General features: G+C 41.2%; 1 protein-coding gene across 2 annotated transcripts in view; it reads right to left on the bottom strand.

Annotated features, from left to right (window-relative positions):
- Positions 1-270: 270 nt before the first annotated feature.
- The window catches only part of LMAN1 (lectin, mannose binding 1), a 33,916-nt gene continuing 23,194 nt past the window's right edge, over positions 271-10,992 (bottom strand). For both annotated transcript variants that reach the window (XM_049620279.1, XM_049620280.1), the window contains exons 11-13: positions 8,672-8,825; positions 3,649-3,770; positions 271-3,351 (exon numbers count right to left, since the gene is read on the bottom strand). In XM_049620279.1, the coding sequence (XP_049476236.1) occupies positions 3,315-3,351; positions 3,649-3,770; positions 8,672-8,825 (313 nt within the window). In that variant the 3' untranslated portion in view covers positions 271-3,314. The remainder of the gene's footprint in view (positions 3,352-3,648; positions 3,771-8,671; positions 8,826-10,992) is intronic.

Genomic DNA, 10,992 nt, shown 5'->3' with positions numbered 1-10,992 from the left:
TGGAAAATAAGGAACTCCTTATTACCCGAGATCAAGGAAGGAGAAAAGTCAATTTACTAAAATATTTCTTTATTTGAATAAGGTCAATGTCATTTCTCGAATTTCAGCTAGCATCAAATAACAATCAGAAAAAAAACACTTGACAAAATGTTATCCAATTGAAATTAACAGTGGATAGAAAACCCTTTTAAACTTTAAAAGAAATATATTAAACAGGCAAACATACAGGTCTAAAAAGTTGCAAGTGGTGATTTTACATTAGATCTTATAAATAAAAAAACCCCCCATATAGTCGTTTGTTCACTATCTCCCTGCAGTAAGCACATGAACAGGAAAAGATAATCACATCTTAATATTCACAACTGTTATTGAAATTCTTTACAAAGATTGTTATCTCTGCAATGCATCGGGTCAGGCAATCCCTTATTCAAGTAATTACTGTTTTCCCCAAGTTATCAAAAAGTACAATTGTCTGAGATAAAATGCCACAAAAATTGCAATCAGGAAAGCAAAAGGCTTTAGCAGGCGGACTCTGAGATGGGAGTTCTCACGGCTTCACCATGATCTGGTGATTTTGTAAGTTTAAAAGCCATCAACCAAAGTGCCAAGAGCTACAGGCAACAACCTGGGTTTGGCGTGTGGCTATTAATAAACCAAGAGTTTTAGTAAAAAGAACATCACTTGTTAATTATAACAGAATCAGTGCACATTTGCTAATGTCATTGATGATGACAATGTTATATTATGCTCTCGGCTCAGCTTTAAACCAACAGAACCAAAGACTTCTTTTTTTGCATTCCTCATCCTAGTGGTTCTCAGACATTAGTGTGCTCAGAACCAGCTGAGGTGCTTGTGGAACACGACATCCTGAAGCCCCGCCCCTGAATTCTGATGCAGGTGCCCTAGAATGGAGCCCCGGAATCTGCATTCTGCACAAGCACACCATGACCCAGATGGTCCACGGACCACACTCTGAGAGGCGCTGATGAATACCTCCTTGAATACCTCCAAAACATCGTTTACTGTCTGAGGCTTCACAGGGAAGTTTCAAGCTGAGTAAGACATTCGAACAATCAGAACACAAGTACATACATTAAATAAAAGCACTAGCCATGGTGTAACTGGATTTCTTTTTAAAAGTGGCATCGGAAGCACAATGAGTTGCACTAAAAATTTAAAATCAATTTTGTTTTAATCCAAGGCACCTGTAAAATACTTGCTGGTGTGAGAGAAGTCAACAAATTCAATTATACAAAATAGTACAGAAATGAAAGGATCCTGGCAGTGACTGATTTCTCCACAGAGCGAATATTTTTCTTCAGAAAGGAAGCTACCTGAAGTCTGTGATTTGGAGGAAAAGAAACCGAATTTCAAATGATATGACGAAGAGCCTGTGCGAACTGCTTTACTAAGTGATTTTCAAGTACATGAAATTACTAAGTAAAGGAGAAAAAGGTGCACGCGCTCTCGTAGATGCGGCTGCCCCCCCCACCACCCGGGTCAGGAGCGGCCGCACGGCCCCTCCGCACGCGGTGGACGCGGGGCACACATGTCCGGTTTTCCTGCTGGACGTCCGGGCACGTGTGACCGCGGTTTTGTAACACCGGACAGTGGGCGTGCAGCCTTTCATCTCAAGAGGACCTCCCAACTGTCCCAGCCCGCAACCTCAACATGCTTCGGAAGGGTTTTGTCTTTTTGGTTTTCTACACATTAAAAGCAAATTCTGTGATGATGTCTCTGAAATGTGAATTTCAGAATGTTACTGCTCCCAAGGACACACATCCGAGAAGCATGTTCTCTGTGAAAGTGACCCAAGCGGAGCGGGCAGTCACTAGAATATTCTCGTTCAGCGTTCCAGGATGAACGTTAATCTAGAAAGCAAGGCTAGGACTGTGTGCGTATACAGTATGGAGTAGGGACTGCTGAAAGGCAGAGTTCCCCACAGCCTTCGTAGAGACTTTAGGCAGTTAGCCCCATCTGTGGATGACATTTGAGAACAAATTCAGGAAGGTCTGGAAGAATGAAACCGTACTGTTTTGTAACACAGTATTATTTTGGCTGCTGTGACAAAGGACAGATAACTACTGAAGAGTATTTTGCAGCCAGTAAAAAATAGGTCTACATCAGCTGTGAAAACATGAGGTCTGCATTTTAAAATGTCCTTTACCGACCGTTTCTAGAATACCTAGAACAACTATGTACAAAGACTACAATAACCCCTTCCGGCCTGACATTTCAAGGTCAAGCTTCCTCACAAGTGCTTCACAATATCCTTAGTTCTGGCATTAAAAAAAAAAAAGAAATCAGAACTATCAATTCTATTTTTCAAATGCTGCCTTCAAAATCTTAACACTGCTTCTACTACAGACTCCTTGATTTAAACGACACCAGATGACATGGAGTCACATTAACCAAAACGTAGTGCTAGGTTTTGCGAACTTGACCCTCAGGACATGCCATCAGAGCTGAATTTACACACTGTACAACATGGCAGAAATGAGTTCCTTAAATTACAAATAACCCGAAAATCATTTTCATTAATATTGAACGGACACTGTTGGAATGCAGGCGTTCGAGAACGTGAGCAGCCGTGAAATGAACGTTACCAGGCAGAAGACCTATAAAAACCATGATCAGAGGAACGTTTTCACCTAAACGGTTTTTCAGGCAAAGAGCAGCTATTAACTTTCTTCCGAAATTCCCTTTAGAAGTGAAATGTATCATGGATAATCGGAGGGAAAAATACTTCAACACTCTGAAGCCTATTCTCTAGATCCTAAAGCTCTCAGACAAAATATTCTTTGATTTCAAAGGGAACTGCATTAAAGGCCTGCAGGACTGGGTCACAGAGTGGGAAACTCTGATCTCTAAGAAAAGACTCTGGTTACAAAATGGACATGATGGGGAGCTCTTAGACCACAGAGTTGGTGGGGGGGAGGGGGGGGGGCAGGAGGGCAAGTGTATTTATGTTAAATAAAGAAACCTCCAACACTGGAGACGTAGGGGTAACTTTCACATCTGGAGGGTGCCCCCAGTTTCTATTATTTACCATCTTCTTTATCAATATTCTGTTCAGTGGCTGTATTCTACTGGCCAGAAATTCACTGAAATTTAAATAGATTTATGTATTATGCACAAATTTACATGTGGTTGTCTTTGTTTTAAGGTTTATTCTTACCGCAAATCAAGGTTTAAACAGTTATTTTATACAAAATTTAATAATTTAGACTATGAAGCAATTTAAATACTTAAATTCCCTCAAAAAGACAACATTTTGTACACACATACATGATGAACACATAGGAAAATGGTGGTCAAAAGAATTTTTTGGCAGCTGCTTCTTGCTGAGTCCTAAGGAAAAAGAGAAAGAAAAAAAACCTGAAAGTTCTATATGTTTTACTTTAGAAAGAACAGGACTGTTTAAAGTTGAAATACACATTGTCTTTTGGAGTAGAAGATGCACTAAGATAAACATATGAATATTCTATATGTGCACTCCCACGTGACTGAAATAGACTAGAAACAACATTTGCTTTGTGTAAACTGAATTCTATAAGCACTGAAAGCTCTGTGATGAGCACTGAGGACTTCGAGCATTTAAAATTAAACAAGTACAGAAAAATGTTCAGTTACATGTTAGAGACTTACCTATACATGATATAACCCACGAATAACACCGTTTGTACCACTACAAATATAACAAAGTGCATCGTAGATAAACACGATGGAAATGGTGGTAGTTCTGGGCATTTTGGCCTTTCATTTGATGGCTGTAAGGCAAAGGACTTTGTGTTATGGTTAGTCAAACTGGTATTCTAGAAAAAGAAGTAAATGTGCAATCTTTACAAAATTCATGGTGAACTACATAAACTAAAGCATTTCATTTATTCATCCCATAAATATCTTCCACCCCCATAACTTTTACCACCTTTTAAAGTTCATTTATTAATTTTGTTAGTAATCTCTACACCCAACGTGGGGCTCAAACTCATGACCCCAAGATCAAGAGTCTCGTGCTCTTCAGAGTGAGCCAGCCAGGCGCCCCTACAACCTGACTTTCTGAAAGAGTAGATGATACTGAAAGGCCTCCACCTTCGTGGTCCAGTCACTAACTCGTTGCCATCTGGCCCGAATCGTCACCACAGTGACGATGAATATTTTGTGCTCTTGATGGTCACAAACCACGAATTCCCTGGACACATCCGGTTTATACTTGCTGTACTAGAGTAATTATCAACAGTATCCCCTTCTCAAAAGTGTTCTGGTTCAGGCAATTACATGGTTACATTCTTCGGCACCAACATTGCGGTTGGTCATGTGGTTGCCAACATTCTTCGGTACATATGTATCCACAGCATTAACCTGGTCATTGCAACACAGGCTGAAGTTGGGAGAAAATAACCTCAAACGGAGCTAAGGGAATAGGCGATAATGCTTTGGATGAGAGGTGATGGTCAGTAAGAAAACTATTAAGTCATATTTGAAAAATATGTATATGCAAGACATATATAAAAAAATAGTTAAGAAAGACAGTATCTAAAAATATAAAGGAGACAAGATTACATGTTAAAGACCTAAGTTCTTCCCTTCTACCACATACTAGCTAATGACCTCAGGAAAGTTATTTAACATATTAATTTCCTTTCCTAAACAACAATAGATATTTTTTAAAAATCTGGTATTAGGACTTCCAGGAAGGTAGACTACATAATATGGACCAACTCACAGAAGACAACTGGCAAACCTAGAAACAAATCCAATCTAAAACGAACACCTGTCTGGGGGCACCTAGGTTGAGCGTCCAACTCTTGATTTCAGCTTAGGTCATGATCCCAGGATTGGGCGATCGAGCCCCGAGTCAGGCTCCATGTGGAGTATAGAGCCTGCCTGAGATTCTCTTTCTTTCCCTCTGCCCCTCTCTCCTGCTCATACGCGCGCGCTCTCTCTTAAGAACAAAACAAAACAAAACAAAACAAAACAAAACAAAACAAAAAAAAAAAACACAAAAGACACCTGTCTGCAGGCAAAGGCAGCAAACAAGATAGCAAGAAATTAAGGGATCAGCATTTTAGGGGGGAAAAAAAGGCCAAAGGAAGACAACTTTAAGTCCATGGATCAGGGCTCAGTGGCTCAGTCGGTTAAGCACTGGACTTTGGCTCAGGTCACGATCTCTTGGTTTGTTGAGTTCAAACCCCACATCAGGGTCTGTGCTGACAGCTCAGAGCCTGGAGCCTGGCCTCAGATTCCGTGTCTCCCTCTCTCTGCCCCTCCCCTGATTATGCTCTTTCTCTCTCTCTCTCAAAAATAGACATTAAAAAATTTTTTTAAATAAAAGAAAAAACCATGGGTCAGAGAAGAAATTAAAATGGAAGTTAAAAAAACGTTTATCGAAAGATTCATATAAATACTCCATATAAAAAATTATGGGATAGGAGGAACATTTTCTGCTTCCACCTCTGAAGGGCTGACTAGGAACAGCTCAGTCACCTTGACAACAAGACAAAATATACGAAACACCTGTTTACAAACTGTGGCCACAGGCAGTGGCCCGGAGGTAGATTCTACACACAGGGAGGGCCCCCAGAGAGAAGCGAGTGGTCCTACTGAGCTAAGAAGTCAGATACTGTATTTTAGGGAGGCTAAGGCGGCTGTATGTGACAGAATAAGAAAAAGGGTAACAGCAGAGACAGAAGTCTCTGAAGTTTGCAGAAGAGTCCTTCAAATCTTTGGCTGAATCTAATCTGTACATGCGTGGTGCAAAACTCCACATGGCTAGGGGAGAACTACTCCAAGCAAGAGGCCAGACAACTCCCAGAGCTCACGGGAAGGGCTGGGAACAGTCTGTTTTCCCACCAGCCAGCCAGAGACACCACTATAGTGGGGAGAAATGAACTCTTCGACTGGTGGTTCTCAACCAGGGGCAGTTCATTTGGCCAGAAGACAGCTGGCCACGTCTGAAGACATCTGGATTGTCACGACTGGGAAGTGCCACTGGCACCCAGTGGGTAGAGGCCAATAACACACAGAACGGTTTCCCACACAAAAAAAGTTTGTGGTGCAAAATATCAACGGTGCTGAGGAATCCTAACCAGACCCATCCTAAAAGGTATGCTTAAAAACATACCTTGAAGAGATCAAACTAACCCCCCAAACTTAACTGTAGACCACAACAAAGTCGAATACTATTTAAAGGAATACAACAAAATGCAACAACCAGTAACATAAAAGTATAAATGTTTAGCATCCAATGAAAAATTACCAGGTATGCAAAGAAGGAAACTTGACCCAGTCTTAGGAGAAGAATTAATCAGTAAAAATAGACCCAGAAATGACACAGATGATGGAATTACCCAAGAAAGACATTAAAACATACTGTAAACATGTCTGGGCTTACGAATGCAGAGAAAAATACAAACATGATGAGGAAATGGACGATATAAAAAAGGGACCCAAATGGAATTTCCAGAGACTAACACATAAAAAGATACTTTGGAGGAGATTAGCAGGACATTAGACACTGCAGAAGAAAACATCAAGAAACCCGAAGACGTGGCAATAGAAGTGATCCACAACTAAAAAAAGTCTAACAGAGGTGCATTTGAGCAGCTCAGTTGGTTCAACATCTGACTCTCGATTTTGATTCCTACGTCGGGCTCGGAGCTGACAGCAGGGAGCCTGCTTGGAATTCTCTCTCCCTCTCAAAGTAAACAAACACACATTAGAAGAAAAGAAAAGAAAAAGTCTAACAGGAAAAAAAAAAACCTGAAAGAAACCTGGCTAAAAATTTTCCAAATTAAAGACAGCTATAAATGCATAGAACCAAGATATTAAGCCCCAAGCAGAAGAAAAACAAAAGCAAAGCGTATCATAATGAAACTGTTGAAAATCAGTATTAGATTAAAATCTTAAAAGCAGAAAAAAACACATTGGGCACAGAAAAACAAAAGACTGACAGACTTCTCGTTAGAAATTATTGTATAAACTATGATACAATCGCACAATGGGGCTCACGTGGCTATAAAAGCAGTAAGGAAGCCGTGCACACTCCTGTGGCCGCGTGGAGAAGGGAAGAAAGCAGGGAGAAGACAGACGCACAGTATATGCTACCATCCGTTAAGAGTAGGGGAAGATTTGACAATGGTTTCTGCTTATATTAGGAAAAGAAACAATGGAGGGATAAACTACAGACCGCCCCCCGCCCCAATTCATTTCTCTCATTATAGAAGTAGCTTGAGCATCTTTTCATACATGTACAAGCTTTTACTTTTTTTTTTTTTAATGATTAAAAAAAACTGTTTATTTAGTCTGAGAGAGAGGGCGAGAGCATGAGCAGGGGAGGGGTAGAGAGAGGGAGAGAGAGAGGATCCCGAGTAGGTTCTGCACTGTCAGAGTGCAGAGCGCAGAGTCCGACGCGGGGCTCGAACTCACCAACTGTGAGACCACGACCGGAGCCGAAATCAGAACCAGATGCTTAAGTGACTGAGGCACCCAGGTGCCCCGGTACAAGCTTTTCCCATGAACACCACTCATTTCTCCAGCACATTTGTAATTGGGTTGTTTCACACTGAAGTTTTAGTGTCGGTCATTTTGAGGAGACTGGATCACAAGAGGAAGCGGCAAGTCCTACAAGCACTTGTGAATTTGATAAGGGGTTTGAAGGGCAGTAAGGAAGTTAAGGAAAAACTTCCAAGCAAAAGACTTAACAAGCACCACAGGCCCATTGTCCAGTGTCGTCTCTTATGCACATCCAACTTGGATAACTGTTAACCTATTTTTATCGTTATGGCCACTCTCTAAAAACGTACCTGGGGCTTATACTTAAAAAACAGGCCTAAGGAAGTGAAGTACCCCTCCCCCCTCCTCGAAAAAAAACCAGAAGAACTTTTAAAAAGTGCACGAAGTAAGACAGGAAAAGCTGTTGGGAAAAAGAAGAGTCTCGCCTAAAGAAAGGCCACAGTCAGCCAGCGTCAGACGTGTGCTTCCCACAGCCCAGGCAGAGACACAGGGGCTACTCAGCAGCCGTGAGTCTTGCTGTGTCTCGGTGAAGGGTCAAGAGATACCACTTTTTTTAAGCTGTTTATCTGACACCACTGCTGAAAATAAGACCTTTTTTTTTTAAAGGAAAATTTACGGAAAGAATCTAGGAAAATAAGTCAGAAACCGCGACAGCTCCAATGATAGGAATAACAAGTTTTTTAAAAAATTCTATTCAGTAGGGTATGGGAGCATGGAACATATAGACATTTGGATCGTATGGAATAATTTCACCTTAAATATTAAAAATGAACATTAGCACTCACTAAAAAGTTCAAATATTTTCAGCAGAATACGCGTTCTCCCTGGGGCTCCTGGGTGGCTCAGTCGGTAAAGCGTCCGACTTCAGCTCAGGTCATGATCTTGCAGTTTGTGGGTTCAAGCCCCACGTCGGGCTCAGAGCATGGAGTCTGTTTCAGATTCTGTGTCTCCCTCCCTCTCTCTCTGCCCCTCCCCCGCTTGTGCTCTCTCTCAAAAATAAATAAACTTTTTTTTAAAAAAAGACTTAATAAAAAGAAAACAGAAGAAAAGAAAAGAAAAGAAAAGAAAAGAAAAGAAAAGAAAAGAAAAAAGAATATGCGTTCTTCCCTTTCTAAGGAAGGCTGACAATTATAAAAGCAGAAGGAAAAGAGCTTACCATATTTCGCTGCACCAAGTGATCTATGTCCCTCTTTACTATGTGGAGGTGTTCTTTGATGTCATTGAAGTGCTGGGTCGACTCATAAACTCCCCCTGCAGATCCCGGATGCTGGAGGCCACTGACCAGTCTGACGGTGTCACTCATGGAATTCCTGAAACAGAAAATCCCCTTAAACAAGAGAAGTGCTAGAAAAATAATTTTTTCAGTCACATATTTCAAGTGGTTAGATGTATTTCTAAGCCCAATATGGTAGATTATTAAAAAAATCAGTATTTAGAAATACTGAATTGTCTTCAAGATTGGAAAATAATTTACAAAACTACAACTTAACATTGCATCTTTCTTTTACTACACAGATCATCTAAAAAACAGCCACATAGGGAATACCGCTAAATAATTTGTGTTAAAACCAGTATCGTAAATGGATACTGAATAATATAACAGCTGATACTTTTTTTAAAATATTATTTTGAGAGAGAATGCGTGAGCAGGAGGAGGGGCAGAGAGAGAGAGAGAGAGAGAGGGAGGGAGAGAGTCCCAAGCAGGCTCTGTCTGCACTGTCAGTACAGAGCCCGACGTGGGGCTCGATCCCGTGAACCATGAGATCACGACCTGAGCCGAAACCAGAGAGTCATATGCTTAACTGACAGAGCCACCCAGGCGCCCCGATAATGGGTGATACTCTTAATGGAGTCAGATCTAAGTGTTTAATGTTGTGCAATAAAGGATTAACTCATCAGCTCTGGACTGCACAAACCCTGCATATTCCAAAGGTTTTGAGGATCTGCCTTTGAAATATCTTGCCTAATAAGGGCCTCCTTCTCTACCCGGAGCCTTGGGCCATGCCAGATGGTTTATGCTAACAATGTGATTTACGTTTTTGTTTGCATGCGGCCCATGTGGTATCAGTCTGACCTCTAGGGGGACTGGAGACTGAGCAGTTAAGGTCAGTTACCTGCGTGCTCCACGCCTATGTGACTGACCCCTAAACTCTGGACACTAAGGCTTGGGTGAGCTCCGTTGGTTGGCAAAGCTCTGTGCGTGTCACTCATCGCTGCTGGGAGGAATAAGCACTGTTCATGCAACTCTACTGGGGAGCACAACGGGGGAGGACAGCTTGTGCCTGGTTTCTCCTGGACTCCACACCAGGCATACGCCTTCCATCTTTGCTGGTTTTATTTTATATCCTTTCATTACAATAAATCACAACTGTGCATACTTCCAGGAAATCACAGAACCTGGGGGTAGTCTCAGGGACCCTTTAGACAAACGTATTTCTACCTATTTTTGTACGCAGTTCCCTCATATAGCTCTTTATACAAACCTAGAACTTCAACTAGTACCCAACTAAAGAAGCACCTGTTTCAAATACGAAGGGAAAGCTGGCTGTTTGACATACTGGTGTGTCAGTCTCTGATGTGGTGTCTTTTTGGAGAGTAATTTTGACCTTACAGAACATTTTACTTGATGCACGACTTCAAATACAATTTCCCTGTAAGACTGCTTCCACTATTAGATGTAAGACAAAGAGTTCTAACACTGAGTGTGACCTTTGGTTACGAGTTTGAACACGACAGTAAGAGACTACAAAGGTTTTTTTTGGTTTGTTTTAAGTAATGGCAGAAATGTAACAAAACTATTTACTAAGAAAGAAAGGAAGATTCGTGAATTTCAAGTTACCCGAAAACGTCGTTTTACTTAAAAAGCTCTATAAATGCAAGCAGTTTATGTTATTAACATTTGTATTATGATACATCTCCAAGTGTAGGGATTTTTTGGTGAGGTAGATAAAATACGAGTGGATGGGCAAACTGATGGAGATGCAGGGGGTCACCACGCTAATCTCTCTACTTGTGTGTATGTTTGAAAACGGCCATAGTCTTTAAAAATCCTTACGGGTCTCCATAACCTCTTTGTGGCTCATCTTTCTAACTCTATTTCCTAATGCTCTATTTTATGTCTAGACTCCTGTTGTCCCTGAAGATATCTTTCACTTTAAGCCTCTGGTCCATGTTGCTTTTCCTGGTTCTGACCCTTCCCTCCAAGAGCAACATCCTAAAATGGAAAGCCTAGTTCAAGTGGCTGCCTTCCTCTAGTCTCCTTCCCGTGAACCTTCAATGCCAAGTGCAGCCATACCCTAAACACACACACACACACACACACACACACACACACATTTTCTTCTCTGTAACTATAAATGGATTTTCTTCCTCATTGAGCACATGCTCCCCCAGAAAAGGGGGCATGTCTCTGATTTCCTGACAATGCCTTTGACAGTTTTAGTTCAATTTGGATAAATGCATAAATAAGTTATCTAA

Source organism: Panthera uncia, assembly GCF_023721935.1.
Source record: "Panthera uncia isolate 11264 chromosome D3 unlocalized genomic scaffold, Puncia_PCG_1.0 HiC_scaffold_8, whole genome shotgun sequence".
Classification (NCBI taxonomy): Eukaryota; Metazoa; Chordata; class Mammalia; order Carnivora; family Felidae; genus Panthera; species Panthera uncia.
Note: the sequence above shows the minus strand (reverse complement) of the source record. Positions and strands in the feature narration are given on the sequence as shown.